General features: G+C 40.4%; 1 protein-coding gene across 1 annotated transcript in view; it reads right to left on the bottom strand.

The window, feature by feature from the left end:
- Nucleotides 1-18,064, bottom strand: part of MTREX (Mtr4 exosome RNA helicase) — an 83,085-nt gene that overhangs the window by 31,555 nt on the left and 33,466 nt on the right. Inside the window, exons 16-18 of the mRNA XM_005300847.5 lie at nt 8,036-8,186; nt 5,289-5,461; nt 4,805-4,873 (exon numbers count right to left, since the gene is read on the bottom strand). Of these exons, the coding sequence (XP_005300904.3) occupies nt 4,805-4,873; nt 5,289-5,461; nt 8,036-8,186 (393 nt within the window). The remainder of the gene's footprint in view (nt 1-4,804; nt 4,874-5,288; nt 5,462-8,035; nt 8,187-18,064) is intronic.

The raw sequence follows: 18,064 nt of genomic DNA, 5'->3' as shown, positions 1-18,064 counted from the left end.
GTGATAAAAGCTTTTCCATGTCTGAAAGTAGGTCCTTCTGGTGGAATTTTTGCTAATAGGCAGGATTTCTTGAACCTCTCCTGAACAGGAGAGTTCTAACCCTAAGAGCTATTTAAGTATCAAGCCTTGAGCTACAGAGACTTCAGGATGGAAAGAAGAATGGTCCCTGAGTCTTGACTGAGAAGACCGGGCATTCACTGAACATTGACAACTGGATGGGAGGAGAAGCAAAGGAATCACACTTGTCTTGGCCAGGTTGGTGCAATCATGATGACTGGCTTTGTTTCATCTGATTTTGTTTGAGGCCCCCTGGATGAGCAGCTTCGGGGGAAAGGTGTAAAGTAGACCTCTGACTATGAGAAGAGAAAGATGTCTCCTACAGAAGGATGACCCAGACCTCCTCTTGAACAGAACTTGGCACACCTCCAGTTGCTGTGCAGCGAATACCACCAGAACTTTTGTGAACACCCCGAGGGGCAGTAGACAGTCTAAAGGGAAGGACTCGATCTTAGTAACGTTCCTGATCTATCATGGCGTTTAGGAACCTCCTGGAAAAGGGTGTATCCTGATATGAAAGGACACATCCTGAAGAGATCAAATCATAGCTGCAAGTGTCACTATCTTGGAATTTCTGTATCTTGACAAAGGTATTATTCAGCATCCTTAGATCTAGAATCAGTCTCCACCCTCCCTTCCTTTTAGGAACCAAGAAGTATTCGAATTAAATCCTCTTCCCCTGTACTCAGTGGGAACTGGTTCAATGGCTCCTATGCAAATAAGGGATAGAACATCTTGTTTTAGAAGAGGTTTGTGAGAAGAGTCCCTGAAAAGGGAGGGGAAAGCGCAGTGGAAGTGGATGGAGTACCCAACATTATACCCATCAAAACCTGTTGGAGGTAATTTGCCCCCCATGAGGTGTGAGAGTGAGAGAGACAATTCCAAAAACGTGGGAGACAGGATGGTGCAGCATCAGATCTGGATCAAAGGAGTATTCATGCACCTCAACGACTGCATCAAAAACATTTTGTAGACAATGACTGCTGTGTCAGGGTAGCAGTAACAGTTGAGAACTTTCCCTCCTGCATCCTGGGTTTTTTCTTAGGTGGCTCCAACGACCAATGGGATGTATGTGATCTCTGTGCTGTTGGAGACCAACTAAATTTCTTCTTATTCACAGGCTTATATATGCCCAAAGAATAAAGACCTGCACCAGAGTCTCTCAGAGAACACATCTGTGTTCTGTAGCGCATCATCTCTGGAGTCACTAAACAATTTCAAACCATCAAAGGGAAGTTCCTCTACTGTGCTGTGGACTTCTCTGAAGCGATGAAGCTCTACACATAAATGCAACTGTTGAGATGGCACAAGCTTCCGTATCAGATGTGTCGTGAGAAGCTTGCAGGGTTGTTCTCACCAAAAGTTGCCCCTCAGCAATAACTGCTTGAAATTGCTCTCTATGCTCTTGTGATAAGTATTCACAATCAAAGAACTAAACACTGTGTAACTGATGTGATTATATTTTTACTCCTGGGGGAATTCTGCGTCACTGCACAGTGCAGAATTTATATAGACATTGATGTTCTGCTCAGAATTCCCCCCCCCCACCACCACAGAAATGGGCTGCAGAGTTGCTGGCCGCCACTAGGGTCTGCTGGACCCAGCAACGCCCAGCTCGCACATAGAAGACAGTGCTGAGCTGAGGGGAGGGAGCTGGGGGTTCCCTGCTGCTGCAGTTCCCAGCATGTCCTGAAGGAAGAAGGCAGCGTGCAGGAAACTCCACACAAGCCCGGGACCCAGCATCAGGCTGTTACTCCCTCTGGATCCCTGGGCTCTAGGAGGGCAGGGGGTGTGTATGTGAGCATCTGGGCTGGCGGAGAAGACTCCCCGCAGCTGGGCTCTGGGAGGTAAGGAGTGTAGGTTTCTGGTCCTCCAGCTAGGCTTGGGGGCAGAAAGAGGGACAGAGAAACAGAAACTGGGTTCTCATAGGGGTTTCTTTAATTCTGTACTCCGGGGGGGGGGGGGGGGAGAGAGGGAGGGAGGGAGGGAGGGAGGCTGTGTGTGAGTGTGTGTGTGTGTGTGTGTGTCTTGCTCTCTCGCTCTCTCTCTGCATTGCTGCTGACAGGTATTTTGAAATAAATTACCAAAATAATTTAAACTGATACAGTGTTATTTTGACAAATAAAATTTGCAGAATTTTAAAATATTGTGCACAGAATTTTTAATTTTTTTGCCACAGAATTCCCCCAGGAGTATATTTTGCCAGAGTCACCTGATAATTAGCTATCCAGAATTGCAGGGCTGAAGACAAAACTTTTGTAACCAAAAAGGTCTAAGCGCTTGTGGTCTTTATAATGTAGAGTCACCTTTGAATGGTGTTGCCCATTACATTCACACACTGCATCCACGACCAGTGAACTAGAGGCAGGATGAGAATGTAAGAATTCTGAACCCCTAGCTGGGACATAATATTCTTTACCTGCCCTCTTAGCTGTTGAGGATAGGGAGAGTGGGGGCAAAGAGTGTGCCAGGGCAGTAGAAGGAGTCTGTCAGATCATTTGACAAGTTCTAATAGTTCCTTATTTATAGGCAAAGCTACCTGTGCTGATGATGGTAAAGTATCAATCAATTTACGCTGGGTCTCTTGAACTACTTCTAATGGAATCTGGAGAGTGTCTACTACTCTCTTCATCAAATCCTGGAATTGCTTGATGTCACCTTCACCAAGTTAGGTGAAGGTATCACAGCCTCATCTGGGGAGGATGAGGATATATTAGTCTGTGGAGTTTCACCCAGTAGCTGATGAGGAGGCATCTGTGCAGACTCTTGATGAGTCCTGGACATTGAAACTTGCAGTACCAAGATGTGTATAGGACACTCGAACTCTAGCTGTACTGGCACTCTTGGTACCAAAGAAACAGCGGCAGATGGTACCCAATTCTTTGGAGCCAACTGCAGGGACCCAGAAGCACCTCATTCAGGCTCTGATGGTACCAAGGACTTGTGTATCCAATGATGGGTATTGTGTGTCTTTAACATGAAGGGAACCTTGGTACTGAGGTCATTTGAAGCCTTCTCAGAAGGCTTTAAGGGGGTACAAAGTCTCCAGTACAGAAGGCCTTGTAGGAATACAGTCTCTCCGAGGAGATCTAGCACTCGTCTTGGATGAGGCTTTCTCCATTTCACCCAAAGGTCTGTCTTTCAAAGACCTAGAAAGCGACTGAACTGTTGAGACTGATGGGGCACTGTGGGAGCCTGAAGGATGGTGTTTGGAATGGGGAGGAGAGTCTGTGGGTCCTTGATCTGAAGTCAGACGAAGTGAACGTTCCATTCTGAGGAGCTGAAGTTTTGTTTTTGTCCCTCTTGGAGTGACTCTTGAAGTTCATGCAGATCTTGCACTTTGAAGGCATGTGCATGTCCCCAAGGCAGTGGATACAGTGCAACTGGCCATTACTAACTGGGAAGGATTCCCAGCAAGTGAGGCAATGTTTGAAGCCTGGGGACTTACAGACACAACCCACAGGGAAAAAAGAACAAACAAACAAACCAAACAAAACCAAGCTTTGAGAGGACCTCCCCCTACAATGGGAGAATGGGGGGTGGGGAGGGAAGGCAAAGCCTCAATCCAATTAGAGAAAAGAACTCTCCAAGCTAACAAAGTAAACACTAACTACAAGAGCTACAAAGAATAAAACTGGAATAAAAGAAATTTAATATAAAGAACTAAAACTTGACAAGGTGAGACGCTGCACAGGCAAGCACTACCAACTGCTCCGTCTCAGGCTGAGGGTGGTCGGTCTGTTACAACCCTATGTAGTCTCAGCACAGAGCATAAGAATAGCTACATTTGTGGAGACTGAATGCACACTGCTGTGAAAATCTCCAATTGAATGTTCATGCAGACCTCAAGTGGAGCACCCACAGGAACACTATTCAAAGAGGAACTAACATTTACTGCTTCACGGTAATTTAGGAGTTGCAGAAATGGTGAAAATTTGCACCCAACATGGTGGAAAAGTGTTTGCAAGAATCTTCTCTAGGGAGGTCATGCAGCTTGTGGCAGTGTTTCCCTCCACATTTTCCAAGGGCTATCTGGCCCTTTTGGTATGTCTTCTCTTTCCTTGCCTCCTCCTCCCCCATCAATCTCTACGGTGAGCTATTAAAGAAGGATGCTCCTGTGGTTAGGGCACTAGCCTAGCACTTCGGAGACCCAGATTCAATTCCCCGCTCCACCAGACCTCCTGTGTGACCTTAGGTAAGTCACTTAGCCTCTCTGTGCTTCAATAACCCATCTGTACAATGGAGATATTTATCTTCAGAGGGCAGTTGAGAGGATAAATAATACAGTAGCTATATCTTTAATGTATCTCAAAGTATCCTTCCTGACCGTGGATTGTTTAGGATGGAACTATAGTGCACCATGGCTCTCAGCAGCCAATTCAAGTAGCCTGAAAGGTCTGGTGTTATTCAATACACTGTCACAATGTCCTGAATAGACTCGTAAACAGGACACCACAGATAACTCCATCAGTTAACAGGGGACCATCTAAAATAAAAAGATAGGACTCCAGGTGAAGATCTCTCCCCCAACTTCACATTGAAGGAGGAAAGAAAAAGGTTCTGGGAAGAGTCTACAAAGGCCTGGGCCTTTTGCAGCTTTTCTAGCAAGGGGACAGACTTTTTTTTTTTTTTTTGGCCTATGAAAAGCAACTAAAAATACAGGGTTTTATACCTCCATTTCATCTTTCTACACATTTAGTGAAAATATGCATCTTTTGCCAGTGAAGGAAAAAGTGTATTATTTTACCTTAACATTTGATTTCTTGGAGAAGTTAACAACCACTCCCCAACCAAAATCGTCATCTTCATTTTTTACCTGAAAAGATGAAAGCATGTTATAAAAATAACCTCTAGAAAAAAAGCACAATGACAAGTATACTTTATGCCTTGCTGTTTGCAGTGTTGTAGTCATGTTGGTACCAGGCTATTAGAGAGACAAGGTGGGTGAGGTAATATCTTTTATTGAACCAACTTCTATTGGTGAGCGACACAAACTTTTGAGCTACACAGATCTCTTCTTCAGTCTGTTTATGGATTGCTGTGATTTATAACAAAGCTGACTTTGAAGCAAACCTTATTAAACACTCAACTCTAAAGGAAGGTTAAAGAACTACAATTAAAGTAAAATTTACTATTCACCTGGGATAAATAAAATTAGGCAGAGAATCAAGTAGACACAAGCCTTGAAAGTTTGATGGGCAGGGGGAGATGATAGAAGAGAAGCAATTTACCTTTACCAGCCTGCCTGGCTGTAAAAACGGCAAGCAGTATTTTGGCTTGTGAACATATTCTTCAATTTCTTTACCCAGTTTAGCCAGCTGCTGTCGGATTTTATAGTAGATGACCACGCTTTCCTCATTTGGAATTTCTATTTTGTTGTACTGTTCTTCCAATTTATTTACCTCTGCAAATAAAGCAATCTTGTGTAAATGTACAGATTCCGACATTATCTTAAACAATATTATAGTAAAGACTCATACACAAAAATGTCGTTAAATATTATTTGAATATCACTTTCAATACAAGTTTTCTATTTAAAACAAACCAAACTAAAATATAACGCCTTTCCAGAAAGCTTGATATCTACAAGTTTGTCCTTTAATATTTAGCTGCAAATACAACGAAAGTTATAGACCAAGAAGTCATATTTAAAACACATTCATCATTATGAACTAGCTTTGTAGAAATGAGGGGATTTTGGATATTATTTTCCCTGAAACCCCTGGCTAATGGCTGTACAACAGTCCCATTAGGACCCAAGATCGCCAAATTCATTTGCAAGAGGGATCACTGTTCAGCAACACAAAACACTCCCTCCCTTCTACTTCTCACCTATACATGGGAGGCAGCTGCAAGGTTGGCTGCATACTGCGGAGAACAAAACACAGGACCAGGAGTAAAAAGCCTGAGTTTGCTTCCCATTTCTACTAGCCCTGTTGTGACCTAGTAATACCCTCTCTCTGTGCCTCACTCCCCTCCCCTCTCAGTCTGTAAAATGGGGGGGGGGGGGGGGGGGAATACTCTCCTGTCTTTGTAAAGTACTTTGAGATTTACAAGCCTCAGCTGACTGGGCTGCTGAATATTGAAGAGGTTGTGGGACTATAGTGAGTTCTGGGTCTAAGCCCTAAGTTAGTCGTGCCAACAGGTTCCTGGAAGGCCTACATGCCACCAGAGGGGAAGCAGCTGGTGAGGTGCTCACAGACTCACCAGGTGCAGATGAGGGTGAAGGTGTCCTCTATGGCTCACCAGTCACTCATCTTTCTCTATTACTAACCCCTCAGACTGAAACAACAGCTATGGGGAACCCAAGTTGTTTCCAGTGGGAGGCCAGTAGTACACGCTGATCTCCATGAGACCCCAGGGATAGGGTACAAGTTAAGCAGATTCCAGTCCAAGATAAGGACTTCTGGGGCAGACTACCCCAGTACGAGTATTAGTCCTAAATGGGTCACAGAAAAACCCGGCATGAGCCTTAAGCTCCATTCTTGATGGCACTGGGACAGTGACCGGGGCCCCAGGGAACCAAGGTACAACCACTTCTAGGGAACATTTACTCTGTCATTGAATCCTATAGTGAAATAACACAGAGAGGGTGACACGATATCAATGGAGACACAACCAGCAAAGATTCCCCACTCTTCCCGGGGTCAGAGGGAGCATCAGCAGAAGTTGATGGCAAAGGAGCCAATGCTGACAGATTGGGAGCAAGGAAAACTGCTGGTGCTGTGCCTCTTCTGCTTCCTCTCCCAGCCAAGGGATAAAGAGTCCTGATGTGAAGAAGCCAAAGCTCAGTGAGAGTATGGCCTGTAATATACATCCATAGAATGGACTGCATCTCCAGCCTTAGTAAACCCTACTCAATTTCATAAAGTGAATTGAAGTTGAGGTGCCTACAAAATTCTAAAGCATAGTATGGTTTTTGGTATAATAATTTCCAGGAAATATCCAGATTGCTCTCCAGCACAGTTTTCTGAAGCAATCCTGGACTCTAAACTATGGGAACAAAGATTTGGGCATGTCTCTGGGTATGAGAAATGTTCTCTGAGAAATGCACATCATATGCAAATATTGTCTTAAATGCCACCCCTGCAATCCAACACATACACAGTGCAATGGGGTGCCAAAAACTAAATTCCAACCCTGGTGTGGATCTATTATTTTCCCCACTTAATGCCACTGAAGAGGTGAATTGCTCATTCTTCACTGGCAGATGAAGTAGATACATCTGCTGTGGTTTTGGGATTCCACTGGGTAAAGCTCCTGGAGGAGTTTGAACTGTCAAAAACTGATTGACAAGAAGCACTCTGGAAATTAATCTTGGCTCATGGAAATATAGTTTAAAGCAGGCAGAGCATGGCTCACAAGGCTAGCCACTCAAGGGAGTAGAAAACAAAAGCCTTGTTTCCATCAGGATTTTGCTTCACAGTTGACCAATTTTCCAGACTATTTACAAAGCCTTACTAGAGTATCTTTTTTTCTGGTGGTTTAGACACCATAGGCCCGAATTCTTTTTTAGATACTGAAATATGCTATTAGAATTAATTCAGTTTGACTTATCTATGTTTTGAACATGAACAGAAACCTTGTCTGCATCTCCCATGAGCCCAAATACACTTTTTTTTTTTTTTTGGCTCCTCTTCCTCTCCTACACATTTGCAACGTGGTGACCATCCTTGTATAACCTGTTCACTGGATATCTCCAAAATCAGTAAATTCTGTTCCCAAAAAAGGTCCAGATGCTATTACAGAACAACAGAAGATGGCTTCCCTCCCTAAAAACCTTCTCCCGTCCACAACCATAACAGCAAGTGCACTAAGTATTCTGCTGCCAGGGAAGGTGAGGCTGTTCAGTACTAGAATCTCTTGGTGGATTCTCATTATAAACATAAAACCCTATCTTAGCTATCCAACCCCACAGTTAAAGTATCCTTGACATGGTCTCTCACATGGTTAAGTATGTGATACACATAATACTTACTTTCTACTACTCCTGGAATAGCTCTGTAGTGTTGAAACTGGTAGAAGGATTTTTCTAACATGTATTCAGGGTTAATTTCCTCTACTCGGAGTAAGTTCAACACCATGTTGTACGTCAAGTGAAAAGCACTGTTTAGAGGATCAGCTGAGCCCTAAAAAAAAGACGCCCCCACACAAAATATTAGTTACAGCACAAGCAAAGCAATCACAATATATTTGATGATATAGTGCCTTATGTGAAAAATTATTCAACTGGTGCTTTGTATATCTTTGGATAAAGGTTTTATAAACTCCATAATATTTTTCTAGATCTCACATCAGATCTTAACTAGCTGTATGATGAACATCCAAGAAACATAACAGTGCTTTACATACCATTGTGAGGCAAGTAAGTTTGCCAAGTCAGGGGCAATTAGAACCTTTTATATAAATTGATCCTAATAAACCCAGGAGAATGATTTATTTTTATAAAATATAATCTAGTGTCTCTTAACTTCTTTAAAAAAATTATATACATACACAGTTTTTTCCCTTCCTACCATATCTTTGTAAGTATTTAGATACAAACAAAACTTCATCACAGCATATCACCTGAGAAAGAATATTTCCTCTTCACTTACCAAAAAATCTAACAAGATAAAGCTTGCAGGATTGGTCCCCACATTACACACACGCAGCTATGATATTGTTTGCTCTGTTATGCTGCTAGGGATTACTTCTATAATAAAGGATAGGACCCTTTTAGATGGAAGGCACTTTTGTGCCACATGCAATGCCTATGTTTTCAAAGGTCTTCACAGCTCGTTTCACTAGGCCAGTGAAGTACGGGTGTGTTATATCAGTAATTCACTTATTTGTCAGGCAGGTCCAGTGAGGCGTGCTTGACCCAAAGGCTGAAATTCACAGAAAGCCAACTTGGTAGCTGTGCTTCCCTCTTAGGAATACCCCATTTCCCACTGAAATTGATATGCAGTCTATCTGCCATTAAAATAACGTAATACTTTTAAGACATTTTCCATTTTAATCTCCTAAGCAGGACCGCACAACTGATGGCTCTGCAGCACTTGACAGGTGTCTCTCAATTTGTAAGAGACTAAACAGAAATTACATACTCATCTACACACACACACACACACAAACACTTTGTGAAAGTGAAATATGAGGTCATCTGATTTGATGAAAAATATTCAATGGCTAAAAACAGATTGGCAATGACAAAAAGCAGTGCTTTTAAATGAATTTATTTATGAAAGGAAAATGAAATGAAGACAAAAACTAGTAGACCACTACATTTGCTTTATACCAGGGGTAGGCAACCTGTGGCACGTGTGCCGAAGGCGGCACGTGAGCTGATTTTCAGTGGCACTCACACTGCCCGGGTCCTGGCCACCGGTCTGGGGAATTCTGCATTTTAATTTAATTTTAAATGAAGCTTCTTAAATATTTAAAAAAACCTTTATTTACTTTACATACAACAATAGTTTAGTTATATGTTATAGACTTATAGAAAAAGACCTTCTAAAAACGTTAAAATGTATTACTGGCACGCGAAACCTTAAATTAGAGTGAATAAATGAAGACTCGGCACACCGCTTCTGAAAGGTTGCCGACCCCTTGGGTAGAGGCTGGCTCTGCTATTATCTAAGCTTGTTGCTCACCCACCTTAGGGGAATTATCAGATGGGCAACTATAGCCAGAATAAATCTACAGATTACAAGACACAAATCAACCAACAGCACTGCCGGATTTACTGCCCTGCTCAAAAAAACCTTCCCTTAATATAGAGTACAGCCTTTGTCTTACACTGTGTAAAATGTAACTTGTCCTAACTTGGTGAATACGCGCCATCTAAAAGGAATAACCTCAGCACTATCAAGTAAACTCTTCCTTAAAAAAAAGGCAGGAAAACAAACCAACATTGGTTGCTACCACAATACAGTATTAGTATGAGGGTTAGAACATACCAATATATACCTAGCACATCTGCATATTTACTTGAAAGTCATTTTTAAAAACCTTTGTACAGAAATATAAAGCAGAGTGGAATTTGATCTAAACCTTTTCAACTAAAATCTGAAACGGCAATATTTTGATCTTTATGATTAATGACTAGCGTTAAGATCTTTAAATAAGGCCATGCCATTTAATTCATACATTCTTTATGAATGAACAGAAAGAATGAATCATATTCTGGGTTAAGAAATTTCTTTTTTCCTCTCTCACAAATGTATATATTCTGGGGTAAGCAATTTCTTTTCTCCTCTCTGACAAATGTATCTATCTCCAAATTTTAAAAATCTTTGGTTTCTCTATATTGTAAGATTTAGCCTTGTACTAAGTGATGATAGAGCTTTAAGTTTCTAACGAAAGCTGCCACTTCTTAAACCTGAACATGTAACTGTAGCAAATTTAATATTTTTCATTCTGAAATTTTAATAAAAATAGTTTTAAAAGAGCACAAAGTATTTCTTAATTTTTAAAAAAATACATTTTACAGTACCATTTATAATAATTTCTTGGAAAACTGAATTAATTAGTTTTACCCTAGTTTATAGTTGTAGACATCTCATGAGCGATTGGCTGGGGCACAAATTTGTTTTGTGGAACTTTTAAATTTATTTAGAATAGTTTTTTGCACCCAAACATGTGGATTAAATTTCAGGCCTACCTAATCTTGCTAACACAGCTTTGCTGCCCATTTTTAAACACACACTTGAGAATGAGCAAATATGAAAGTTTGTCCAATACCAAATTATTTTCCATCAGTGAATGCAGCTTAAAAAAATTAAATATATTACTCAATATTTATAAATGATAGATACAAAAACATGTAAAGTAACCACAAAGACAGAATAGTAAGATCAACAAACAATATAGCAATTCTGAGAAAAAACAGTATTTCCAGAACAGAGAGCCAAATTTTTGAACCACATGGCCAGCAAATTGAAGCAGACTGGTAATCTTGATTCAACTTTTTTAGGTTTTGTCTTTTTTCCTTAACGTTCTATGAAGGCAAAGTTACGATAAAAGGTTAACATACTACAGTGTACATCACTTGTTCTTGATTTACCAGTGTTAAAGGTCACCACAGGGCATCAACTCACCTACAACTGCTGGGCATCACCTGTTAAAATGCTAGCTCAGCTGCATCCTTGCTAAAAGACTGATTGCCCAACATCTGCAGCAGCCAAGCACAAACAGATGCAATCAGGTGAGCCTAAGAGCCAACTAACACTGGACACTGAACACCTTTAGGAAAATATTGTCTTCCAAAAACACACTTGCAAGTCTGAGAATAGCTTCTCAGAAATTAACGACTTACTTGAGTAACACCTAATATCAGTTAAAGTCATTATGTTCATGTTTTCCTGATAAAGAATGCTAAAAGCCCAGAACATAGCAGCATACAAGATTTTCTACAGGAACAATGCAGTCAAAAATTATCGGTTGTACTGCTACTATGCATCTTAGGGTTTTGAACTGGTGTCCATCTGAGCCAGGGGTGGCCAACCTGTGGCTCCAGAGCCACATGCGGCTCTTCAGAAATTAATATGCGTCTCCTTGTATAGGCACCGACTCTGGGGCTGGAGCTACAGGCGCCAACTTTCCAATGTGCCGGGGAGTGCTCACTGCTCAACCCCTGGCTCTGCCACAGGCCCTGCCCCCACTCCACCTCTTCCCGTCCCCTCCCTTGAGCCTGCCGTGCCCTCGCTCCTCCCCCCCCCAGAGCCTCCTGCACACCACAAAACAGCTGATCAGGAGGTAAGGGGAAGGAAGGGGAGGCACTGATCAGCGGGGCTGCTAGTGGGTAGGAGGCGCTGGGAGCGGGTGGGGGGAGCTGAGGGGGGGGCTGCTGACATATTATTGTGGCTCTTTGGCAATGTACATTGGTAAATTTTAGCTCCTTCTCAGGCTCAGGTTGGCCACCCCTGATCTGAGAACTAAATAGGATGTTAAGCATTTATTGTTAATAAAATATAATTAACTGGGTTGTGTTTTTACTGGCAAACAGATGTAAACCGAAAGCCAAGTTAAATAAAACTACAACCTTTCAGGGCTAGGAGTTTTCACCATCTAGATTGAAATGGGAGAGGACTCCCAGTTTCTCATCTCTTGGGGTGATCCCTTATTTTCAGTGCTAGAGCTTTTGTTTGTTTTAAAAACTGGAGCCTTGCCTGACCCACAACGTGAGAACTGTTGTTCTTGCATTACAGTACTAAATATTGATCAAGCCTACATTTGCAGCTCTGCCAGATCTCCAAGGCTCATAGTTACTGGACTAATTTTCTCTCTCATATATATCTGAAAGCAAGGAAAAGGGCAAAACAGAAGCAAGTCACCGAAATTCCCCCCTTTGACCATGTGACAGAAGAGTAAGAACTCAGCAGGCAGCTTCCCTGCAAATTATCCCTAGCATCAATCTTTTACAATGCTTTCATGGGGAACGTAAGACATTATCTGGAACCAACTTACATGCATATTAAGAGCTATTCAAAAAACACAAAATGAAGTAGGTCTGATTTTTTGACTAAGGGCATGTCTTCACTAGCCATGTTAAAGTGCTACCAGCACTGGGAGCGCGGCTTTACAGGGCTGAAACTTGCAGCGCTCAGGGGGGTGTTTTTTCCACACCTCTGAGCGAGAAAGTTGCAGTGCTGTGAAGTGCCAGTGTAGACAAGCCCAGATAAATACATTTACACGCACAAAGATGTGCCAAATACTTAACAGAATGTGTTTTAGTCCTTAATTAACATGTTAGGCTGCCACTACTTCACACTGTTGGTTTTGTTTGACTTCCCAGTTTCTAGACATAAGCTAGATAAGTGAGCTTCCAAAAGTAAAGTGAGCAACACCACTATAAGACAGAATGCTTTCAGGAAGTTTAAGACTATTCATCATTTTCATCATGAGGGGACACAAGTATGCAACCCCATGTTCTGGGTGTCCCTAAGACTCTGACTGCCAGAGGCTGGGACAGGATGACAGGAGATGGATCGCTTGATGATTGCCCTGTTCTGTTCATTCCCTTTGAAGCATCTGGCACTGGCCACTGTCAGAAGACAGGATACTGGACTAGATGGACCATTAGTTTGATCTAGTGTGGTCATTCCTATGTTCTAAGTGTGATGTATGGTTCATAGTGTGCAAAGTCATCATTCTAGGTTACTAATTTGTACACAATGGAGGAGAAAAATACTTTCATCTTATGAAAAATGGTGAATGACCCCTATAAAAACCATGAACTAAAACCACTAACCATAATGAATTCACAAAAAGATAGAAATCCCAAAAATAAAGTGAGTCATGAAATCCAGCAGGCATTTTTCCTACACATCAGTTATATTCTGTCATGACACTAAGAACAAGATCTTAGAAGAATTCAAAAAGGATTGTTCATTTATATAGATAACAGGGACACCCTGAATAACATTAGCAAGGATTACAATCCCTTCCCTCCCACCCCCGTCCCCAAAGAACACAACAAAAAACCCTCCAGGATCACTAAAAACAAAAACCCTAAAGCAAACCTCTAAGGGGGGGTGAGAGTAATAAAAGAATTTCCATATGGGCAAGTTCAAGGTTTCTTACTCCTTCTACTGAAGCATCCCAGTAGCAGCCACAGTCAGGATACTAGACTAGAAGGACAACTGGTCCAGTCTGGTAAATCAATTTGTACGTTCCTATGGAAGATGTTAAACCTCTATATTTAACCTTTAAATTGTCCCCTGTGAGTAAAACATAGCAAAAAACTCAGTTTAACGTACAAACACATCAAAATCCACAAAACAGGAGTTAAAAAAAAATGTGAAAACTGAGTTAATTAGAATAAAACAAAACCCCAGTGACTGAGGTTAAGTTATGATCAACAGACTAGAACCTTCTTAAAAAGAACAGAAGTCTCTCTCTCTCTTTTTTATATATATACACACACACTCCCCATTAGAAACTAATTTTGATTAGAAAATTATGATTGGACAGGTTTGCCAACATTTTGGCCATTTAGTTCTTCTGAGGCACATAGCTCAGAATAACAGGTTTAATTAGAGCAGCAACATAACAGTTAACCATCCAAATTCCACCTAATGTGCTATCTGCTGTCTTCTAGCAACTTGAGTGCAAGCACGAGACACAGAAGCTGCATCACTAGCTTTTGGTTGTCTTCCTATTCCCCACTGCATATTTGGCTTGCTTTGTCTTTAAAAAAAAACATTGAACTTCAATTAAAGATAACCTTGAGAACTAAAATCTATCATTTAACCGACTTTCTTCACAGACAAGAACGCCATTTAACAAAAAACTATGAGGCAATAATTCCCCTCTTATTTATTGTGTTTAAAAATTGTTTAAAAACAAAACAAAACAAAAAGCTTGTTTTGTGACAAACAAGGAGCAAAACAAAAGGCCCTAGCAACAGAATTTCTAACTCAAATTTGTTGTAGCTTTGGGAGTAAAAACAAGTAAATATGGTAACTTTAAAATTAAGGCCTTGATTTAGAAAGATACTTAAACATGTGCCTAACTACTTTAGGCAATTGAGCAGTGCCACTTAAATTAGTGGGACTACTCAGATACTTAAATGTGCTTATGCAGCTTCCTGAATTGGGGCCTATAACATCCCCCCCATCTAATGAGCATAATGGACATAAGTTCAAAACAGTACTGAAAATTAGCTCAGTAGTATTTCATCACACTAAAAATACAAGAAAAATTATAAATTAAAATTTTTGACGAGTAAGTAAACATTTGTTATTTTAACCAAGAATTGTGTCCTTGTCACTCCGGCTTCGGCAAATCTTTGAGCAACACCCAAAGCAGTGGAGATGTTACCCCTTAACTACCCCAGTGGCCCTGCCACCATGTAATTCATGTCAGCCTCTGGCTGGCAGGTCAAGTCTTCTAGCAAATTAGGGTATGGTACATTTTACAAATCGTGCCATCAAAAGTGGTTTATAGCTGAATGAGCTTCATGTCAAACCAGACTTCAAGGCTGCAATTAAGTTGGTGTGCTCAGCAGATGTTTATAAATGGACAGTGTGCCACTGGAATGGTTCTGCTCTGGCAGCTTATGCCTCACTTGAAGTCTCTTGGTCTCGCATATGGTTGTATCACAAGCAGTGAGATCAAACACAGAAAATTCATATTTATCACTCAAAATCAGGAGTAAGGAAAAATGAAGCACAAATGCTATTCCTCTGTAAACACCCTTAAAATAGTAGAAAAAAATTTAAAAAATAGAAGTGTACTGTTTTAGATGGGATGGAAAACCAAGGACATTGAAGACTCCACAACATTTTCATAGGAGTAAAGATGTCAGCCATAATGTTCTATCCAAAGTCCAATTCAGGTAATTACATTTTGCCTCAGAAAATTCACAACACATTCCAAACAAATAACATCTTTCCCTTCCTGGACTACAGTGCCACATAGTATTGCTGTATGCTGTTAAACAATTACCACACACCATCCGAGAATTGGCTATATCCCACTATCACTGATTAAGGGAATGGAAAGGAGAACAACATTATCTTCATCTTCAGTAGCAGCCGTGTACAGTAAGGAGGCGCACTAACTCCCCACTTCAGACTAAACCATCTGTTTTGTGTTTTCAAAAGAATTTGTACTGGAGCTATAATCCCAGGTTTTAATCCTTACCAGATAGCAAAGACTGCAGTATAAATTCCTGAGCCGTTAGATAGAACAGATATTAGGAAATACTATACTGGAAGCAAACAAAAGGAGAAACTCCAGTATAATTACATGAACCCCCAAGCCCCAAAATTGGGAAACCTATTTGTTTTTGGAGTTTTCCCTTTATGTTGCTACAATTACTGCAGAGATGTCACAATAAAACCAAATTATTTTAATACCCAGACGAGATATTTTAAGAAGGAAGTAACCAAGATAACCATCATCACTTAGGAGTCTCCCGGATTTACTTAGTACCCTGGATAGTTAATCATACTTGCCCAGTACGGTTATCAAATTAAAAACCAGAATCCATATCCTGCTCTAATTCATGAGAGCACATTTACAAGTTTTGTTGTTTATGATTTAGACCAATTTAAAATCATATATGTGAGGAAATGGGTTTATGAACATAAGAAGTGCCATATGGGATCAGACCAGTGGTCCAGCTAGTCAGTTTTGTATCTCTGACAGTGACTCATACCAGATTCTTCAGAGGAAGGAACAAGAAAACCCATAGGGAGAAATTAAGGAATAACCTGGCCATAAGGGAAGAATTTTTCCTAACCCTAGTTTGTTTGAACCTTCATGGTTCAGGGGCATACAGACATATTTTTTCTTAGCTAATGTAACTACAGATAATCTCAGTATCCACACCATTTTATTAAAAATAACACTTCCTCCCTTAGTAACCTCTTGGCCCCAATGACATTTTGTATCAATCTGTTCTGCAGATACGCTTTATGTAAAGAAAAAGTATTTCCTTTTATCAGTTTTAAATGTGCTGCCATTCAATTCAATTGAACGTCTGTTTGTTCCTTCCATTACTGAAAAGAATAAATAGGAGTATCTCAATTACCTTTTCTGTACCGCTCATTTCATATACCCCCATCAACTCCCGTCTAAACTAATCACTGCCAATTTTTTAATTTAAAGCCAATGATCAACTCAGAAAATAAAGTGCTTATGTTCTCATGCTTCTCTATATATAGACTTAAAACTTTTTTTTTTATAATTGTTTCTTCTCAAATCGCTGATCTATATCATTTATAGTGATCCATAAAGTGGTTTGTAAACATTGCCTCAGGTTATGTAGGAAGAATGAATTGGGCCCCTTTAATTAAGTGCACAGAGATACCATAAGAGAACTGTATGTGTGTGGTGAGTAGAGGGATAGAGAAAAATGTGTGATTGTGCAAGGCTTCTGTCCTGGGCATTTTGCTAGAATAATAATATGTGAATTAAAATTAAATTAAACAAAAGAAGACTAGACAGATTTCTCGGCTGCCTGCAGGATGAACAAGCCCTGAGCTGCCAATTGAATAACTGAAGAGTCTGCCAAGGGTCCAGATGCAGCCAATGGTATACCGCCTACAGCTTGGCATTACAGCTCTGAACATTCCATACACAAACAACAAAGAAAGCAAAATACTGGATATTTTATCTGGCTAGATTTTAAAATAAATAAGAATGTTTTCTTTCAATTTTTCAATCCATGTAATTTTTCCCACGAATAAGTAAGTAGATGCTAAACACTGATCCACTCAAGTTTGAGTCTTTGTAGTATACTTACATAAACACATTCTTTTTATTATAAAATTAGTCATTTTCTTCCTACAATCATGCTAGGATTTTCAACTTTCATGAGACAAAAACCAGTTCATTAAATACCACAATGCTCTTTGTGAGAATACTTGGTAATACCGGTGCCTTAGCTAAATTCCAGCTACTGTAATTCCATCCTGCCTTCAACTGCCATTTAATCTAGAAGAAACATTCTTCAGTTCCTACTTAAATTAATGATGCAGTTCTCTATTAAATAATTGCTGTAGTTCACCCCAGTAATGGCTGTATTTCTATGGTGGATGAAGCAATTTCTATGCAGCTGGTGTAACAGTTTGAGTTTATAAAACGTTCTGGAATTTTTTGGGATGAGACGCAATATATAAATACATGATTATTATTTAATTTATACTACGTAGAAGTTCTCCAACTGCACTGTGCACGTTTAGTTTTATTAATACGTGTTTGTTGTCAAATTGATCAACTACCCACTGGTCAAACATGCTCTGGATAAACAACATTAACTATATTACAACTGTAAAAAGCAACAGAGGGTCCTGTGGCACCTTTGAGACTAACAGAAGTACTGGGAGCATAAGCTTTCGTGGGTAAGAACCTCACTTCTTCAGATGCAAGAAGAAGAAGTCTTGCATCTGAAGAAGTGAGGTTCTTACCCACGAAAGCTTATGCTCCCAGTACTTCTGTTAGTCTCAAAGGTGCCACAGGACCCTCTGTTGCTTTTTACAGATTCAGACTAACACGGCTACCCCTCTGATATATT

The sequence above is a fragment of the Chrysemys picta genome, chromosome 6 (assembly GCF_011386835.1).
Source record: "Chrysemys picta bellii isolate R12L10 chromosome 6, ASM1138683v2, whole genome shotgun sequence".
Lineage (NCBI taxonomy): Eukaryota > Metazoa > Chordata > Testudines > Emydidae > Chrysemys > Chrysemys picta.
The sequence above is the reverse complement of the archived record's forward strand: the minus strand, read 5'-3'. Positions and strand labels throughout refer to the sequence as shown.